Source organism: Carassius gibelio, chromosome B14 (genome assembly GCF_023724105.1).
Source record: "Carassius gibelio isolate Cgi1373 ecotype wild population from Czech Republic chromosome B14, carGib1.2-hapl.c, whole genome shotgun sequence".
NCBI classification, from domain to species: domain Eukaryota; kingdom Metazoa; phylum Chordata; class Actinopteri; order Cypriniformes; family Cyprinidae; genus Carassius; species Carassius gibelio.
The window spans coordinates 9,927,626-9,949,833 of record NC_068409.1 but is presented as its reverse complement, the minus strand read 5'-3'; the positions used below and the strand labels follow the sequence as shown (position 1 = coordinate 9,949,833).

Genomic DNA, 22,208 nt, shown 5'->3' with positions numbered 1-22,208 from the left:
ATACTCACACAGTGATCAGCGGAAGCTGGATGCAATAATTGCATGCCAATGTGCATTGGCTCCTTTAGTTTACACTCAAAGTAGATTGGTCTATCGAAGCGATATCCCATATTCGTCGTTCACCGACGTGGCGTCTCCGTTCCCTCCTTCAGGGAACGAGGGTTACCATACATAACGAGACGTTTTTTTTATATATATGTTGACACATTGCATTAAACAAAATAATGTTCTTTTTAGCAATGTCATATGACTCCTTTAAATTTATTCACTGCAGATGAATATTTACACATTTTTCACCGGTTACAGATTCTTTTAGTGAATAGTGAAGTGACATTCAGCCAAGTATGGTGAACCATACTCAGAATTCATGCTCTGCATTTAACCCATCCAAAGTGAACACACACACACCATGAACACACACATACCGTGAACACACACCCAGAGAAGTGGGCAGCCATTTATGCTGCAGCGCCCTGGGAGCAGTTCAAAATAATTGAACTTCCCACGGAAATTTTTTATTTGTCTAAAGAAAAAAGAAACCGCTCTCGATTGTTTTAAAGTATCTGTTGTTTTTTATAGAATAATGTAAATGTATTTAAATTACATTAAATTTATTGTAGTAAAACAAAACTACCATGATGTATAATTACTTTAGAAATATATACACATTATTTTACATAAAAAAAAAATATTTATTTATATAAATATTAACTATTAATTTGCTGTCCACTGCTGTTAGATTTTTTATTAGATTTTGTTTTTGTTTTGTACCTGGAGAGAAAACTGTTTTTTCTTATTTTTTTAAGTTAAAAAAGTGCATCATATATATATATATATATATATATATATATATATATATATATATATATATATATATATATATATATATATATATATATATATATATATATATATATATATAATATTTGTATTTATAACTTCTTAAATAAATTCTTAAATCTCTTAATTTCTTTCATTGGAATGAATATGTAAAATATGTCAAATGAATATGGTTTGATTGAGTGAGTGGGGCCTTCTCTCTCTCTCTCTCTCTCTCTCTCTCTCTCTCTGTGTATGTGTTCTCTCTGTCAGAATGACTACAGGAAGTTGTCTATGCAGTGTAAAGATTTCGTGGTTGGCGTTCTGGATCTCTGTCGTGACACAGAGGAAGTGGAAGCTATTCTGAACGGTGATGTGGACCAGAACCCACCCGCAGAACACCAAAGACCTTGTCTGACCCGCATCAAACTTGCCATCAAATATGAAGTTAAAAAGGTGAAACACTTATATTTAATACACATATTTAATACACAAATAAGTATATTTTGTAAAGGCACATGGCACCTGAATAAAACTGAGCTGTTTTTCCTACATATTCTCACTAAGTCATACTATATAAGCCATGAAAGCCTGATGTATCAAACATGATACTCAACAAAAAACATACAAAAAAGGTGCTAAATTAGGTTTGAGGACTATTATTTCATATGTCAGGCTTTACAAAGAAAAAATATATGTGCACTGCAAAACAAACAAATCAGAAGCAATATGTCCGATCAGGATGAAATCAGTGGCTTTAGAGACGTGAGGTGAGGCGAGGTGTTCAGGTTTGGAGTCTAATCAAGTATCTGAGTGCTTCTGTTCTTCACCTCAGCTGAACTCATGATTGGTGAATTGTGTCTCAGATGGAGAACTCGCTGTCTGCATGCCAACAGCTCCACAACTTCCTCACCTTCTGACTTAAGTGCTCGCTTCACTGACATGATGGAACTATGGAAAACCAACAGCTTCCTCATGAAATCATTGCACAGACTATTGTTTTTAGTTCACGCATGGGTGTTTCTGGATAGTAAATACCATGAGCTGCGAGCCGGAGAATTGTAGTTGGCTTCATCTGATCTTATTGGACTAAATGTCAAACTTGCTAGAGAGAGGAAATGAAGGCGAGACAGCGGGCCAGTGGCGACACGCCTCAGCGCTTCATTCATTTCACAAGATAAACACAGATGCAGTCGCTGACAGTCAGTCAAGTGTCCAGAGAGCCATGTGATGATCTGCAGATGTTTCTCCTGAGAAAAAGAACACAAAATCTCACACAAGTCTCAGTTTCGCAAGAGATCTTAACTGTTTCTGATACAATAAGATACCAAAATGTTCAATCAGAAGTCAGAAATTATTTCAGTACGAGTTCAAACATTTGTCATTAAATCATCTGAGCTGCTTTTCATGTTGATTTTGTAGCTCTGTTCTCTTCAGCTGTTGGCTTTGTTTGCATCTAATTTAGATTTCTCCTCAAGCACTGTAGAAGTTATATCTTAGGCAAAATTGATACTTTGAAACGGATTGAAAGTCTCCAGAGCAATGAAAGAGCAACATCTAAGCAATGAAAAAAAGACATTCTCAGTATAATGTACTGTAGTAATAAAAGCATCCAGTCCAGGTGCCTTTAAAAATGGTTTTGTTTGTTTGTTTCAATCAGTGTAAATTACAAGTTGCACAACAGTATAGGACATACTTCAGTCTGTTTTTCGTCTGTGCTGTGACTGTTTTAGTCAGTGGATGATGTGACGATCATGATCTGACCATGTCATCTATCACTGGAGTGGGTTTAAAGGGATCACGACCTTGTTAAACAGATAACGTGAGAGTAATTAGTCCATTGCCCTCAGCTTAATCCAAACCCTTCTGAGATGAGCTCTCATTACAAGCCAGCTTGATTGAATCTGAACCATTTTCAGATTGCCATTGAAATCTTGATAGATTTATTGACTGAAGAAGCGTGACAATAAGACCCTTTCGTTAAATTCATCCTTAGAGGATCATTGCAATCATCGTGTTTATGAGATGAGCACATTTGAATGCCATAACGTCATAATTACCTATTTTCCTTTGAGCCTTGAATTATATTGATTGCAATATGTTATAATTGTGCATGCTGACCGTACAATTACATCTGTGTGCAGTTTGTGTATTGCTGATGAAGACAAGCACTAAAACGTGTTAGTTTAGACATGTACACTGCAAAATAAATTTATAACTCAGTATTTTTGGCTTGTTTTATGGTAGAAATATTTACAAATACTATAATAATAATAATAATAATAATAATAATAATAATAATAATCAAGACTCATTTACTTAAAATTACTTTTTTTTTTTTATGTTTAAGACAGATTTTACTCCATTATCCAGAAACACAAAGATAGGGTCAAACATACATTAGGGCCAAAAGGAAAAGAAAGAAATACATAATGCCAAAGAGGTGTTCCAATCTTCCAAAAGTCGTTAGACTTTTGATGAGTTGTCATAAGTGAATTTCTCTGCATTAATAGGAGTAATGCAAATATTTGAGGCATTCACATTTTGAAAGATGGTACCTTAGGTTAGGAGATAACCACAATAACAATATACATTTTTTTACAAATAGACTAAAATTAAAAACACGTGTTTAGCATGAGTGTCAAATATCGTCTCCACTCCAATAGATAAGAAATACAATTCCAGAGAAAAACAGAATTGCAATTTAAAGAGCTCTTGTAGAAATATATGTATATTAGTCTAAAAAGCAGAGGTGGAAAGAGTACTAAAATATTCTACTCAAGTAAATGTGCCATTAAATAAATGAAATTTGACTCATTTTAAGTAAAATAACCAGTCTAAAAATCTACTCAAGTAAAAGTAAAAAGTAGCTCATTTAAACTAATAGTAAAAGTTAGCGTACTTAGTTACATTTTAGTAGGCAAAAACGGGATAGGCCTATACATTTCACACTTGATGATTAATGAAATGAAATGCTCTGTGTTTTCCACAAACTGGCAACCCAGGTGCCAAAATACAGTTGGGTAAAGTGGCAGTGGGTGGTTTTCACAAAGCAGAACAGAGACCGACATTCCGGCCCGGAACGCACATTTTCAAAGGAGAATAACTGATTGTAGCATTGTTTTTCAGATGAACAAGTATGTTAACTTAACATTTTTCTTAAATATCTGCAAACATATTATGGTATTTTTATGCTTTAGTGGAGTCAAAAACTTATACTTTAAGAAGAACACCTTTACAAGTTGAACTTCAGTAACCAAAAACATGTCAGCAAGTGACATTTAAAACATTAAGGGAGGCATGTGAGATTTTATTGCAGGCCATCCCACAAAGTATAGGCCGAAAAAAAGCAAGTTATATTCTGGTTACAGACAAAAACAAGCTAAGAACCGTTTTTGAAAATGTTAATATTATAACATTATAAGTGCTGCTATGGGTGTGCGATATTGTAAATCAGTATCAACAAAATTCATCTTTGCAATGCAGAGGAAACACAGACGCTTCATCTGAAGTGCCATTTATGCAGGGTCGGCGCCAGGACATACCAAACGAGGGGGCCTCGTTGTGTCACTGGGGGGGCATACCTCCACAGCAGATATATTTTAACAAAAATAACTTAAAAAAGTAAATTACATTTTAACATTTTTAGCATTTATTGTACCATATAGGCCTACTGGATTCTTATTTCTGTGCCCCTGAGAGTATGATTTAGAATGTTCAGTGGCGTCACAGAACTGCCAGATTCAAACACTGCGGAGATTGCGCACACATTCGGCAGGTGAAGATACAAGTTTCATCTCAGTTAAAAGGTCTGTATCCTCTCCTTGCAGAGTGATATTGGCAGGATTGAGCAAGAAAAGAACCTAGGGTGGCAACCAGTGGCGTAGCGCTGGCGCGCTGCTGCTGTGGAGGGAGACCGTTGACAGACCAGACTCTTGTCTTCATGACAACAATATCAACTTTTTTTACACACCTACACCTACGCCTACTGATAAAGGACACCGTCAAAAGTATTGACGGCGAAATAGATTGTTTGACAGGTGCAATATTTGAAAATCGATAATTATTCATTTATTTTTTTTAATTACATTTATATCTGAATTTGTCAACCTATAGACTTTCAAATATCAAAATATCATGAATTCATATGTATTTGTGTACAAAATGACATATAAACATTTTCATATTAGATTTTGCCTGGAAACACTTCCAACAAGCGCGCGTGTGTCGGTAAAAATAGGCGTCGGTTCTATTTCTATCATGCACGCGTTTTCCGCGTGCCTGAGACGCGCGTCTCACGCAGGCGGTCTGTAAGCTCTAACCTGTTAACATGGGAGCCGAATTAAAAACCGACACTCCACGCTTCTGGGATGCTTGCGCCACGCATCCAGTGTGTCGCCGGCCTGAGGGTGGTGTGCTGACTAGAGGTGAGGGGGCACAGTAACCTAGGTGGCCGGGCCAGGCCCCCTGGGGCCCCCTCGTGGCGCCGACCCTGCATTTATGTATTTACAGAAGGTTTATTGCATGAAATAAACAAATTAAACCCGCAGTTATTAATGCAGAAATAATGTTTTGATATACAGTACTGTGCAAAGTCTTAGGCCACTAGTATTTTCACCAATAAAAAATGGTGTTAAATCAATTCTATGTTTTGCTGTAGTGTGTAGCGATGTACAATACTTCTAACTAAATATACTTAAGTAAAAGTAAAATAACTGATTTTAAAAATTATTTTAAAAAGTAGAAGTACAAAAAAGCTACTGTTACATTTATTTATTTTAATGCGAGCAAATTTTATTAGTTACTTTCCACTTCTGCTAAAAAGGGAAGAAAAGTCTATTAATTTTGAAAAATTTTGATATCACATTCTGTTACTTATCCTGAAACATAAACTTAATGTTAACTGAAATTATAAACTAAAAATTAAAATAAATACAATTAAAAAAAAAAAAATGTTTGTTAGTTTCCAAAGCAACATTTTTCATTTTATTTGTTAAACATAATGTACTAAACTAATTAAAACTAAAACTTAAATAATAATAAAGTATATTGACATTAAAAGAAAGCTACAAAAAGTCCTATAAAATTTTAACTAATACTGAAAATACAAAAAGTTCAAAATATAAGTATATAAATTATACTAAAATAACACAATGTTTAAATATTTTGCTAAAAAATAAGACAAAAATACTAAGTAAGAATTGTTTTTGTGAACAATCACTTCACAGCTTCCAAATTCATGCACATTTCCTGAAAATCAATTCAGCAGAAACTCTTTATCTTTAAAAAAATAATAATGCATATGAAAACAATACACATTTAACTTTTACAAATTATGCAAATCAAGTTCATATTTTATAAATTATGCAGATTAAATTATAAATTATGCATACAAATGCAAATTGGAGCTTTTTGTAGACACTAAGCACTTTTTTATTCAAATGAGTTTGTGACAATTCTCATTAAAAGCAGGGACTGCTGGGACTACGACTGCAACCAGGTACAAGATTCAGGTGACAACAGAGTCGTATGTGTCACAGTGTCTCACACAAAGACACACACACACACACATACGCACACACACATACACACACACAGACTGCGATAACTACCATCTTTCTCCCAGTGTCAGAATTTAATGGATCACTGAAGATAGACAAGCTTCACTCTGTGTGTGTGTGTGTGTGTGTGTGTGAGAGAGAGCTGCTGATTAAGGTTGAGGATGTTATATGGCTTGTACCTTATGAAATAGATTGTCTATTATTAAAGTCTAAACACACTCTAAACACACAAACATACTCGCTGTGGGCTTTAGGTCGGTCAGGCTGAGCTCAGCCGGCGGCTCACCTTCAATCAATGTCACGATCTGTCTGTCTGTTTCTCTCAGATGGGATCCGCTTGTGTTATTTCCTCTGAAACACACACATTTACCTGTCTACAAAAAACATCAGAAATCTGCAGAATAAAAATAAGGACAGTCCGCTACAGTAGTCAAATGATGTTTTGAAAGTGAAGTAATTATATATTATATTATATTATATTATATTATATTATATTATATTATATTATATTATATTATATTATATTATATTATATTATATTATATTATATTATATTATATTATATACCGAACAAAATTATAAATGCAACACTTTTGTTTTTGCCCCCATTTTTCATGAGCTGAACTTAAAGATCTAAGACTTTTCTATGTACACAAAAGGCCTACTTCTGTCAAAAATTGTTCCCAAATCTGTCTAAATCTGTGTTTGTGAGCACTTCTCCTTTGCCGAGATAATCCACCGGCCAGGCACTGCGAAAGAGTTTACCCAGCTGGTGGAGGGCTGAGCGGCAGTGTGTCTGGGAACCGGAACAAGAATTTTAAAAGTGTGATCCGTTGGGATTTTGTACTGAGAGTTTGGAAAATATGCACCTTACTTGTGAAAAAAGTAATAAAGTGAATTAAAAAAAAATAATTAATTTAGTATTTATTTTATTCTATTTTGATGACAGTAGTCTGCCATTGATTAGAAAAATACATTTTGACTTAAAGTTTCTTCAAAAATGACCAAATGTATAATTATTATTAGTAGTATTTAATAATCTGCCATTGATCGGACAAATATGTTTTGATGACAACTTAAACAATTTCTTTAAAAATTAATAAAAGAAGATGATCTTCATATATTATTTCTTATTATTTCTTGTACATTTACCCCTATAAGAATTATACAAATACTTTAGTAATTGTAACCAATTATTGTGTATCTACATTTATCTAATTACAAAAATATTTTATAGCTAAATATTTGTACAAAAAAAAAAAAAAAATACTATAATTATCGGTTTCTGAGGTAATCTACTCCAGTGTCTGCTTAGCACATTTTCAGTATTCACAATAGCATGTGTTGTGTGTATAAATGTTAATGTTTTGTGTTTGGCTACTGTAATATGATTTATTGTCCCTCTCTTTTCTCTATTTGTGTGTCAGTTTGTGGCTCATCCGAACTGCCAGCAGCAGCTGCTGACGATCTGGTATGAGAATCTGTCAGGTTTGCGGCAGCAGTCCATCGGGGTGAAGTGTTTGACCGTTCTGGGTGTCACTGTCGGATTGCCTTTCCTCGCCATCGCCTACTGGATCATGCCCTGCAGCAAGGTGACAAACACACATCTCTGCTTCTCTGACTCTTCAGATGAGAGGACACTATCACACACTATCTTCAACAAGCTGTTTTAGACACTGTAATCCACACTGCTGTAGTAGAAGATGACTTCTTAGCTCAACATGTCATTATATTAAATATTGTTACGGTCATGTTCACAGAGATGAGCTGACAGCAAGGAAGCTCTTTCATTAGATTAGAATTATCCGCTGTAAGAAGACCTCATGCATAATACAGTGCAGTGATTGGATCATAAGAGTTCATTCTCATGCATAATACTGAGAAAAGCTCAGAAAACTGATGACATAGTTGTCTACTCTCCAGCCATGGCAGCCAGTCACCACTGCAAATGAAAACATATACTTCACTTTTCGTATCATTGGTTCAACTTTGCTTTTGGAACCGGAAAAACAAAATTGCATTAAAAAACAAAACAAAAATAATAATAAACCCACTTTACCTTAAGAATAGACATAATGAGTGCCACTGATGTGCAACCTGTTCATCTATGTTAACACCTCAGAAAATGTGTTTTAGGGTTTCGAGACATTTATTTAGCTTCATTCAGTATAAAATCAGAACATATTTTGGAGTAATGTCACTATATTCTATTCTATTCTATTCTATTCTATTCTATTCTATTCTATTCTATTTAGGGCTGTCACTTTAATGCATTAATTAATTCGTTCTAAAAAATAATGTGATTAAAATATTTTAATGCAGTTAACACACTGGCCCCGTCCCCAGACCTTTACATCATCTTACATTTCATACAGTTGAGTGTTGACAAATATGATCCAGGACAGCAACTGCATAAATGCAGTTATGCCCTAAAAATCTATATATGGGGCAAAAATTCTGCTGTATGAGTTTTTGTCTCATATTTATATGACATGATAAGCTATAACACATGAGCAGCGAGACCAATATCACACATATCAAGTGCTGGTTTTGTCTCAAATATAATGAGTGCAAATGTGATTTTATACAATAGTTCAGTAAATAAGTTAATATTGTGTTATATTTGAAACACGTTATTGTCTGTTTTTGCTTAATTTTGCCAACAGAAATATTACTTTAAAGCCAGAGCAGAATTGCTGTGTCCAAGCTACACAGCGGTGTATGTTTCTGAATGAATCCACATTTTGAATGAATCGTTTGAATCAATGATTTAAAGACCAATTTATAAAGAGAGCCATTTACTTAAATTTCTGAATGAATCAGCCGTTTGATCAAATAAAATGAAATACTCATAAAGACATTTACCGCTGCCTGCTGACAGCTTTAGTTTCTTATTTAGAGTATTATTTAATTTAAAGAGGGGAAGGGGGGATAGGGCTGTCACTTTTGTGAAAAAATCAATTTCGATTTTTAAGACATCAGTGTTCATTAAATCAATTGTAAAATCGATTTTCCATGTAAAAAAAAAGAAGACGTTTCCTTTTTCAACGTCAAATAATGGACGAACATAAAGAGAGCACTGGAAAGGACAAGTCAGCAATATTTCTTAGGAGTCAGAGGCATTCGGATCCATGTGCAGAATTTTATTAAGAGAATGGTCATACAGGCAGAAATCAGGAACGGCATCAGGTGTGTTAGGGATATCCAGAATCAATAACGGTAACAAACGGAGGTCGGGGGAAGGCAGCAGAGAATCAGAGTCGGTAACACAATCCAAGATCAGACACGGGAATAACAAACACAAGGAAAAACGCTTGGAAATGCTAGACAGGCTAAACTAGATTTTGCAGTGAGTGAGAGTGATTGTGCTGCTTTTATGTGTGTGTAAATGAGGTGCAGGTGTGGCAAGGAAATTGGCTGATGAAGGAGGTGCAGGTGTGGCAAGATGATTGTGATGCAGTGACTCATGGGGAATGTAGTTCGGGTGTGCTGCAACAGTATGAAAGTTGCAAGAGTCCAAGTGACATCTGGTGGTTGATGGGTGGAATGGTCCTGAGTGTAGTGCCCTCTACTGAAGTTCATGGGCACTCCATCTAATGATCGTGACAATTACTGCCAATTTTCCATCACAAAAACCGGTCGCTGTCATCTTGCAATGGTCCTTTTCATAACTCAGATTCTCCTGTAACTAGATGTAACGAATGAGGCGAATTCGCGTCTACCGTGCCGCGAGACCTCCAGACGCGCGTAAACGCGTCTTTACATTGACTTAGCGTTGAAATTATTTGTGCCAGATGCTCTATTCGAGTTTGGTGTGAACGCAGCATAAGAAGTCGCTTTCGACATCACTGGGTCTTATAGGTGCGTAAAATTGCTGGTGCACACTGCACTTTCGGAAATCTTTATTTTCTTTTTCTGCTTGTTTGCGAATTTTGTTACATGTATATTTTTTAATTGTTTAATTATTTTACAATTAATAGTGTACATATTTGGTAATAATCGATTCCCTATTTTCAGAAACTTTTCTTGGTTGGTCCGATCGATTGTGCAATCGATTTTCAAACTAAAAGTGACAGCCCAAGGGGTAATGCAAAGGATAGTTCACCCAAAAAATAAAAATGATATATATATATATATATATATATATCATTTAACCTACTCATATCTGAATGACTTATTTTATTTTGTGGAATATAAAATAAGGTATTTTGAAGGCTTTTGGTAACAAAGCTGTTTTGGTTATCAATGACTTCTGTTGAAGGAACGAAAAAAAATTATGAGATGTTTCTCAAACGATCTTCTATCGTTTATGTATAAAACGTTTGTTGAATCAAATCAAATATTTTTTTCTAAAGCTACTATTTGTAATAATTACTTAATACTTTTATCATTTAACACAAAAACAGCATTAAATAATCTTTAGGGGATATTTTACTAATAATTAGATTAATAAATCATCAAGTCATGCAATTAATTAGATTAAATTTTAATCGACTGACAGCACTTATATTATATTATATTATATTATATTATATTATATTATATTATATTATATTATATTATATTATATTATATTATATTATATTATATTATATTATACATTTATGTTTCAAATATATATCTATCTATCAAAAAGAGCAAGACAATCCAATTTTCCTGATAAGGCCCCTTAGGGGTGCTATTATGTTTACACTTTTTCAATTTTAGTTAGTCTGTAATGTTGCTGTTTGAGCATTTAAAAGATCTGCAAAGTTACAAAGCTCAAAGTACAATTCAAAAGGACATATTTTATTTAACCGAAATCCCTTTTCAGAAACTACAACGAACGAATCGTTTGGACATATAATTTCCAGGATTTGTAATATCACAAAGATCAACGAATGGGATGAAATTCGCACTCAAATTGATTTGATATTGACGCAATATTTAAACTGAAGCTCACAGCAGGCAGGTTTGGGAAGAGGCGGGACATTTCCCGACCAGGCGCTGAGTGCTGTCAATCACAACACACACGGTCCCAGTAAACCAATCACAGCACACACTGGCCCAGCTAACCAATCACAACACACGAAAAAAAAATTATGAGCACTCACCCATCTGGAAAAAAAGGACTCTTATGTCAGAATGCTGTTCATAGACTTCAGTTCAGCATTCAACACAATCATCCCTCAACAGCTCATCTACAAGCTGAGTCAGCTGGGGCTCAACACTTCGCTGGGCAACTGGCTGTTGGACTTTCTGACTGGAAGACCTCAGGCAGTACGGGTCGGCAGCAACACATCCAGCACCATCACACTGAACACTGGGGCCCCCCAAGGATGTGTACTGAGCCCCCTCCTCTTCACTCTGCTGACCCATGACTGCACACCGTCACACAGCTCCAACCTCTTCATTAGGTTTGCAGATGACACGACGGTGGTGGGTCTCATTAGCAACAAAGATGAGACAAACTACAGGAGTGAGGTGAGCCGCCTGGCTGGGTGGTGCAGTGACAACAATCTCTCTCTGAATGTGGAGAAAACGAAGGAGATTGTTGTAGACTTCAGGAGAGCACACACTCAGCACGTTCCTCTGACCATCAACGGTGCAACTGTGGAGAGAGTGAGCAGCACCAAGTTCCTGGGTGTGCACATCACAGAGGACCTCTCCTGGACTGAAAACACCGCAGCACTGGCCAAGAAATCACAACAGCGTCTCTACTTCCTCCGCAAACTGAGGAGAGCCAGAGCCCCACCCCCCATCATGTACACATTCTACAGAGGCACCATTGAGAGCATCCTGTCGAGCTGCATCACTGTGTGGTATGGCGCCTGCAACGCGTCCTGCTGAAAGACCCTACAACGCAGAGTGAGAGCAGCTGAGAAGATCATTGGTGTCTCTCTACCCTCCCTCCAGGACATTTATGGAACACATCTCACCCGCAAAGCCCTCTGCATCACAGGTGATCCCACTCACCCATCACACAGCTTCTTCAGCCTGCTACTGAACTATGAACCCCCCCCACTAATTATATGATGAGCATTGGTCTGCTCACTCACCGCTCACTACCTCATTCGGCATGGAACTACCTCATCAGTCAGTTAAATAACTGCTCTTGGTCACTTGTCACTTGTCACTTTAATCAGACTTAAGATATTTTTAATAAGTGATTTTTTTTTTGCACTAAAAAATCTTTTAACTGCACTGTTGTTCACTTCATTGATTAGCACTATATCTGTCATTTACCTTGCGCTGCTTTATTTAACTTTATTTTTAACTTTTATCTTTATTATATGTCTTTTTTTTATAATTCCCTTATTGTATAATTGAATCTACATTTTATATTTGATCTAGTTATTTTTTTAGGCTTTAATGTTAATGTTATCTGTATGCACCGGGGTCTGAGAGTAACGCAATTTCGATTCTCTGTATGTATGTACTGTACATGTGGAAACTGACAATAAAGCAGACTTGAACACTGACCCAGCTAACCAATCACAACACACACTGTCCCAGCTAACCAATCACAGCACACACTGTCTCAGCTAACCAATCACAACACAAACTGGCCCAGCTAACCAATCACAGCACACACTGTCTCAGCTAACCAATCACAACACACACTGGGCCAGCTAACCAATCACAGCGCATCTCGTATTCCAGAAGTCAGGTCTTCATTTGATACAGGAACTATTCGAGCCATTCATGCCAGACTGGGGAGAGAGGTATGGTAATAATGCAAAATATGTGAAAAATAATGTGTTTTTCGAACAAACTACGAGAGCCTGTTCTAGTACATCCCCAAAACAAAATCAAGACTTTCTAAAAGAGCATAATAGGACCCCTTTTAAAATGTATATAATAGGGTAAAAGCTTCAGCTTTTCTATCATCACACATGAATAAACATTCATACACACACACACACACACACACACATATCTCTCCAAGCTCTATTACAGACTGAATCTCCTACAAGCACATGGACAGATAAACACTCACGCTTCACTTCCATGCTGAGGATGAGGAGTTACACACTGATTCTGTGTTTGATGGCCACTTCAACACACACCATCTCATGGAGAGATATGAGACACTACACACGAACAGGTTCTCAGGGAAAGTGTGTATTTGTGTGTTTGTGTGAGACGATTGCACGATGTGTTCTTTTATGACTAAGATTAATCTAAAACATTATAATTAGCATTATATGAAACAATAGAATCTGTGGTGTGTTGTGTGTTCATTTACGTGTGTTTGTGTTTCCTTTTTGGTCCATTCCAAAACATAAAGTGAAATTGTTGTGTGACATGATACGGTCAATCAGAACACATATATTATATTATATTATATTATATTATATTATATTATATTATATTATATTATATTATATTATATTATATTATATATTATTAGGAAAGCAGCAGCAGGTTGACTGGCAAAACATATTTTATGTATTTTGAAAATACAAAATCACTAAACTTAAATGTACTTATACATTTATATATATTTATATATATAAATATATACTTATATATATATATATATATATATAGATAGATAGATAGATAGATAGATAGATAGATAGATATAGATATGTATATATATAGATATATAGATATATATAGATAGATATATAATATTTTTTATATATTATTATAATTTATAAAAAAAATATATATATATATATATATATATATATATATATATATATATATATATATATATATTCATATCATCCCTGCATGTTAGCATCAAATTGGAATCTTCATGTTTCATTCCGTGAAGAGCACTGTGATATTACCTATGTAGAGTGTTTTCGAATTAATTCACTTATGATGCTCCTTTAGAAGGGAGCTGCCAATGTAGACAGCAATGTCTCATTTAAGTGTTTAAAATAAGAAAGAGTTGATGAAAAACTCCCAGACAGATAAATGGCCGAATGATGATGATGATGATGAAGGTATTGTGTGTGAGACACTTGAACGCGAGGGCAATCAAAACCTTCACATCATCTGTGCTGAGAAAAACACTGACTGAATACAAATGATTGATTTCGGATAAAGTCTCTGATGATCTTTCGGAGAGAAATCGTTTCATAAACCTCCAGTGAGAGCCAATTCATCTGAGAGAAACTTCTCTGCTGTTGTGGATGAACGTGTTTGTATGACCGAATATTTAAAAGAATCATCAATATATCACAGTGGGATTATTCCTAATAATCAGAACATCAGCTGTATGAAATTCACCTCACATTCACATCATCTCCATTAATTTTGATGTTGCGCTAAACTTTATGATTTTCCCCTCCATAATTGTTTGTTTTTTGTGTTTTATTTTGGTATCAATAATAAATAATTTACTTACTCCCATGTCTTTCAAGATGTTCATGTATAACTTTCTTCAGTTTAAAAAGAAATTAAGGTTTTTGAGGAAAACATTTTCTCCAAATATTGGACTTCAGTGAGGAACAGTAGATTGAAGGTTCTAACAATTTTACTGAAGTTTCAGTAAAGCTTCAAAGGGCCCTACACGATCCCAGCTGAGGGGGCTTCACGGGCTTCAATTATTTTTATTTAAAGTTATTGTATCTTATACTGTAACATAATATCTCATGTTCATCTTTATGTCTTCCAGCTGGGTCAGATATTACGGAGTCCCTTCATGAAGTTTGTCGCTCATGCCGTGTCGTTCACCATCTTCCTGGGTCTGCTGATTCTGAATGCATCAGACCGGTTTGAGGGTGTGAAGAACCTCCCTAACGAGACCATAACAGATCATCCACGGCAGGTGTTTCGTGTCAAGACCACGCAGTTCTCCTGGACTGAGCTCCTCATCATGAAATGGGTTCTGGGTAAGACCTGGATTAGGGTGCGTGTGTGTGTGAGTGTGTGCTATTGTGTGCTGTCTTTCTGCACAGGTAATGGAAGATAAAAGGATTCTAATTATAGATGCATTTCAGTGCGTGCACATTTGTTATGAAAAATAAGGCAGGTCAAGTGATTTTTTTTTATAGTAATTTAATTAAATAAAAATAGTTTTACTAACGTGTAGGGTCAGGGATTTGAACAGTCACTGATATTATTTCTCAGTTCATTCAGTTTGCTGAGAGACGTGTTAATACTTTACAATTTTTATAAACTATACTTTTTATTGTACTTTTTGAATAATTGTATCAATGTCCATTAAAAGAACTCACAGTCGTAGTCAAAATCAGCTGTAAAATGATGTTTCTTTAATTTTCAGACACTTTTGGTCCAGTGGAGATAATAAATTAAAACGTACTGTTCAGAATTTAACTAGCTTATTTCATTGCTTCATTAACCTAATAGAGTTTCCACCAGTGTTTGTGCATGCATATATATATGCTCCACACAGAGATCTGATCTCACCATCATCAGTCTGTCTGGAATAACAAAGAAACAGAACAAACTGAGACAGACTAAATGCAGAAGAACTGTGGCAATGTCTCCAAGACACTTCAAGAAACCTGCAAAGCTAGTTTCTAGTTTCTGAGACACATGAGCCAGTGCACATCATCGCTACTTAGTCTATCGTCACACCGGACCCTTAGCCTCTCGAATTGACTGACCAAGTGCGTGAGCCGGCAACATCGTCTGTTTCCCACAGCTGAAGGAGAGCTGCAGCCAATTTCTTGTAAGTACTATGTGAAACTTATGGACATTTTCCAGATGGATTTAATAGACTGGTTTGGGGAGGCATTACCCAGTTCTCCTGCATCTCCACTGGTTCCGTCCAGCCCTGAATCGCCTGTGGATCTGCTGGTCCTTAAGTGTTTCCCTCCCAGCCTCCCTCACCCACCTCCTCTAAAACCAGCCAGATCCTCAGCCCTATCTCTGCTCCTCAGTCAGCACCATCTGGGTGCTGTGATCTGCATCAGGACTTCCAGACTCCAGCTCCACCTTGGCGTGAAGATCCCCGGTCTCCGCCTCAAGCCTCCGAGCCCTGGACTCCACCTCGTACCTTCGACCCATCGGCTCCCCTTGGCCCATCTTCCCTCCAGCTCCACAGGGCTCCATTGTCCCTCTGGCTCCACCTTGGTCAGTTGTTGACCATCCGCCACCTAAGGACTTCACTCCTCTGGCTTTGCCTCGTCACTCGGCGTCACTCGGCGCCCAAACAAGATCTTATGAAAAAACTAAAATATCGACCTCAAATTTGGTACACAACTTATTTAGATTTATGGCTTTGATTTTATCAATTTGAGTTCAAAAGGTATTATAAAATATCTTTTTAATAAAAATTACTCCTAAATAATTTTCTTTGACTTAAACCTCTATAACTTTTTCGTTTTTAATTTTTTTAATTCAACCATTATCTGTCAAGGGTCTTTTTTCTAAATTAGGCCAAAAACAGTTTTTTGACATGGACATTTTTAGAGAAATTTACATGTGGTGTTATCATAAGAGAACTGTTCATTTTAAATATCACGTTTATCGTCAATACTGATATCGCGACACCCCTAATAATCCTATATGTACTGTAACTTTTTACAGCGTTAAATAGATTTTTCTGAGCCCACCAGAAATTTCTTCTCAATTTAACCATAACCACATTTTTTGCATCTTCTTAGGCCATGCTTGTCAACTAACTGTATCTTGGAAGAGGAAGAACAGCAGTTTTTTTTTTTCAGTGTGATCACAAGTTTTTTTTCCATATTTCCTTATTCTGGATTTGAACCTATTTTCTCTCTCTTTCTTTGTGTGTGTTTCAGGCATGATCTGGTCGGAGTGTAAAGAGATCTGGGCTGACGGGCCGCGTGAGTATGTGATGCATCTCTGGAACGTTCTGGATTTCGGGATGCTGTCGATCTTCGTGGCCTCCTTCACCGCTCGTTTCATGGCGTTCCTCAAAGCATCCAAAGCTCAGCTCTATGTCGATCTGCATGTCCCCAACCATGACATCAGCAACGCATCACTTCCTGCAGACATCGCCTACTTCACATATGGTGTGTAAATGCATGCATGCAGAACCTCACACTTCTGTTTGAACTCTTAGCCATACCAGCATAAGATGACTGGAAAAATATGTACAAAATACAAAACTTTTGTACAAATATTGTTAAAAACATATCATGGTCACATTTCACCTGAAAATCAAATATAAGAAATAAGATATCATGTTCATTTAATATCTTTGTTTTCCAGTGTGACATTATTTCCATGATGCAAATACATTTAGCTTTAGTTAACTAGTTAAAGTTGTTTAAGTCTTAACTAAATGAGAATGTGAATGTGACCTAGACATTAGGGGTGTAACGGTTCACAAAATTCACGGTTCGGTTCGATACGATACACTGATGTCACGGTTCGGTTCGGTTCGGTTCGATACGTTTTAGATACAGCAAAATGTAAAAACATCTCAACTTTTCAGAATGCCGCAAGCGCACCGCGGGTCATGTGACAAGAACCAACCAATCAGCTTCATCCTTTCCCATAACAAGGTTGAGAGCTCAGCCAAGATGAAGGAACAGCTGATCATAGTTGTATATGGATTGCAATTTTGAAATAAATTTAGTAGCAGAGCTACTGCAAGCGATTTTTAGAGCTGCAAATCCATTTATCCTTCGCTGAAATTTCCGCGTCTCATGGAGAGAGCACGTCATTGTTGCTTAGCAAAGACAGACGCCTCATGAGCGCTTCTGCCCGAGCGCTTTGGAAAGGAGGAGAAAGACGTGCTTAGCGTTTTCCACGCGTTTTTAGGAGCGATATGTGAACGGCCCCTAAGGCGCTCGCTCACTCAGCACGCGCTGAAGGCTCGTTGCAAAATGTCGAATGCCTTTAACAGACCAGAAATATAAGATCCTAAAATAACCAACAGGTCTGGTGTTTGGGTTGGATTCCCTGTAAGCTATAGTGTCTAAATGCTGCAGGGATAGTTTGCTGCGTGCATGTTTCTCCTTTTTTTCGTCTTTTCCCAGATAGTACTGACGCATATATCCCAGATATTCCCGCTGGTGTTTTTTTTTTTTTTTTTTTTTTTTTTGTATTCCCGCTGGTGTACCCTGTCATGTTGCAGATGCGACATACCGTTGTTTTTTTATCCACCACTCTCTTGCCATCACCATTATAGCTTAAAGGGAATCCAAAGTGCACCCAAACACCAGACCTGTTGGTTATTGGAGGATCTTCTCATTTCTAGTCTGTTAAACGCATTGGCCATTTTGCAACGAGCCTTCAGCGCGTACTGAGTGAGCGAGCGCCTGCTGAGTAGCCTAACATAAACATATAAGATGGTGTTTTTTTCTTCTTCGGGAGTGTCAGGGGCGTTGCCTGTTACGTTGTTTGGGTTATTGGGCTACCTTGTTGAACGCATATCATTATATTTCTATCTCTCTCTTTTTTTTTTTTTTTTTCCAAATATAATTAATTACTCCAACGAACCGTTCGGTATACATAATGCGTACCGCGTACCGAACCGAAAGCGTCGTACCGAACGGTTCAATACGAATACGCGTATCGTTACACCCCTACTAGACATGTTTTCATGAGATTCACTCTGTTACTGCCGTGAAATCATAATACATCTTCTTCAAACAGTACAAGAAGCATTAGAATCTTGCAGTAAATATCTTTTCGTCAATGACAATGGTAGATAATACCAGTTTAGCATAGTTGTATTGGCATACGACAACAGATGGAATTCTAGCTGAAATTTTGTCTACCATAGTACATTTTTGTGATGTGTGATTGTAGAAAGCGTTCATATAGTGCGCTCAGGTATTTTGGGTAGAATCATTAATGAGAGGCTGTGATGCAGATCTGTGGGAGTGTTAGCATCATTAGCTAAGCTGAAATCTGACCGCTCTGACCTTATGAATCAACCACTGCCGTGTTTTAGATGTATATTAGCTCTGAGCACTAACAGATTGGCTGTAACTCTTATGTACTGCCTAAACTTTTGTGTAATTCCTGCCATTATTGAAGTATTAAACTTTAGACTAAAATAGCCAATAAACAAACAAACAAACCTAGTACATGAAACAGAGTGTGCCGCAAGTATAGAGAAAGAAAAATTGTCTTTGACATTGATTTGAGTTCATTTGTTAGACTGGATGGAATATCAATTGTTGTTATTGCTAAACAAATCTAAAACTGAAACGATTAAAAAAAAATTGTATTATAGATAGATAGATAGATGATAGATAGATAGATAGATAGATAGATAGATAGATAGATAGATAGATAGATAGATAGATAGATAGATAGATAGATAGATATAGATAAAAATACTGAAATAATATAACATGTTGGAGTCAAAACTTTAATTTTTTATTATTTTATAGTTTTTATAATTTTTAATTAATATTTTAAATTTTGTTTCAAATTAACATTTAAGATTTTTTTTTTTCATTTTCCTTAATATATATATCTATATATATATATATATATATATATATAGATATATATATATATATATATATATATATATATATAGATATATATCTATATATATATATATATATATATATATATATATATATATATATATGTATATATATACTGTATATACTTGTATAGTTACTTTTATTATTATTTTATTTTTGACATATCACTTTAATAATTAAAATTGTACAGATTTTAATTAAATAGGTTTGATTTTAATTTATTTTAAATAACCATTATCACTTAATATTTTCGTTAATAGAAAAAAAAAAATGAAACAAAATGAAAGATTAATATTAGATGTCATTTTCATTACATTTATTTTGTTTTAGAACTGAGGTAGCTAGTATTATACTTTTATATATTTTTTTTTTGTCTTAAATTTTAATTGTGTATTTACAAATGTAATTATAATTTTATTTGACTTGTAGTTATTTTAGTACATCAAGTTAAAATAAATGAAAATAAGCAATGTTGTCTTGACAACTAAATAAAATAAAATCAGTTAAAGTTTGACTACAATTAAAATCAAATGTTAAAAAAAAATAACAAATGTAAATTAAACAAATTAAAAAGGAAACTGAAAATATACAAATAAAACTAACTGAAAATATTAATGCATACTAAAATAATAATTGGAAATTGTAGTATGTAGTTTGAGTATGGCATGCATTGCATACATTATACATCATTCTGAGATATGACTAGTATGATAGAGCTGATATGTGTTATCAATGCTGCTATCTGCTGGTGTGAAAGTGATATCACAGCCTCTGAAATCACACAACATATATGAATACATACATAAAGAGTGTGTGTGTGTGTGTGTGTGTGCTTGTGTGTGTGCTGGTGAAATCTTTGAGTGAACTGACAGTGTGTTTGATCTTCATTGTGTTCACTCAGAATCTCTGAACAAAGTCTTCATTAGCATTCTCCACCTTTGACTTCCTCTCCCTGATTCTCTTTGAATTCAAACCATCAAACATGCTTGACATTACTTTACCATTCCTTTAAATCTGAATCAGCTCTCAGTTACTGAAAGTACCATGGTATCAGTGCTGTATGTTCAGTAAAGCTCTCTGTGCGTGTCTCTGTTGCAGCGAGGAACAGGTGGAGGCCGTCGGATCCTCAGATCATCTCCGAGGGTCTGTATGCCATCGCTGTGGTCCTGAGCTTCTCTCGCATCGCATACATCCTGCCGGCCAACGAGAGCTTCGGCCCCCTGCAGATCTCTCTGGGACGAACTGTGAAGGACATCTTCAAGTTCATGGTCATCTTCATCATGGTCTTCGTGGCCTTTATGATCGGCATGTTCAACCTGTACTCCTATTACCTGGGGGCCAAATATAACCCCGCCTTCACCACGTGAGTGACACGCAGCCATAGCAACACCCTGGCAACCACACACACAACATACTACAAACATTTTAAGAAGAAATTGAAAAATGTGATAAAATCACTTTTTTTATGCTGGTGGTTGCAGAAATTACACATTTATTTTATGAGAAATCTCAAACATCAAATGTTAAATTAAAATAAATCTAAGATTTTTTAATTAAATATTAGATTACCTAATATTATATTTAGAATTATACACAGATTTTACAATGCCCATGCAACACAGTAAAAAAAAAAAAATCATATTACAAAACCGCATTTCACAGATTACATTATTTAATACTGGCCCACAATATGTTGAACTATATTATTGTTACAGAGTTCATTTTTAAAAAGAGTATTACTTATATTGCATATGATTATAATCAGAGGATATATTTTAGATCACACATGCAACACTAAAATCTATGCATTAAAAAAAAAGAAAGTATTTACATTAAACATTTCTTGCAGAAATTTGCCCTGCAATTGGACAGCAATATGAAAAATAATAAATGTGGCATGGGCTTTTTTTGTGCATAAAATATTTATTTACATTATTTTAAATGTTTTGCTGAAATCATTTAATATTACAGTGACCTGCAATTTGCCTAAAATATGTAAATTTGTTAATATAACATGAGCTGAATTAAAAAAAAAAGTTAATTGTGCAAAAAAAAAAAAAAAAATCTGTAAAATATATATGTAAAAAAAAAAAAAAAAAAATTTACAATTATTAATGTGATGTGGACCTAATATAAAAATATTTTTGTGCATAACATTTTATTTACAATAAACATTTCTCACTGAAATTAATTTACACTAACAATATATAAAATAATTAACATGAGGTGGTTAGAATAGAAAACTATATATATATATATATATATATATATATATATATATATATATATATATATATATATATATATATATATATATATATATATATATATGGCAATTGCTGGTCACAGTAATTTTAAGTAATTTCAGAAAATCATGATAATGATTTTTTTTTTCTATTCTAACCACATCATGTTAATTATTTACAATAACAATATGTGAAAT

At 35.1% G+C, this 22,208-nt stretch overlaps 1 protein-coding gene across 1 annotated transcript in view; it reads left to right on the top strand.

Moving 5' to 3' along the window:
* The window catches only part of LOC127971938 (short transient receptor potential channel 7), a 69,567-nt gene that overhangs the window by 30,442 nt on the left and 16,917 nt on the right, over window positions 1-22,208 (top strand). Inside the window, exons 2-6 of the mRNA XM_052575275.1 lie at window positions 1,093-1,275; window positions 7,808-7,972; window positions 14,995-15,211; window positions 17,093-17,326; window positions 20,864-21,128. Of these exons, the coding sequence (XP_052431235.1) occupies window positions 1,093-1,275; window positions 7,808-7,972; window positions 14,995-15,211; window positions 17,093-17,326; window positions 20,864-21,128 (1,064 nt within the window). The remainder of the gene's footprint in view (window positions 1-1,092; window positions 1,276-7,807; window positions 7,973-14,994; window positions 15,212-17,092; window positions 17,327-20,863; window positions 21,129-22,208) is intronic.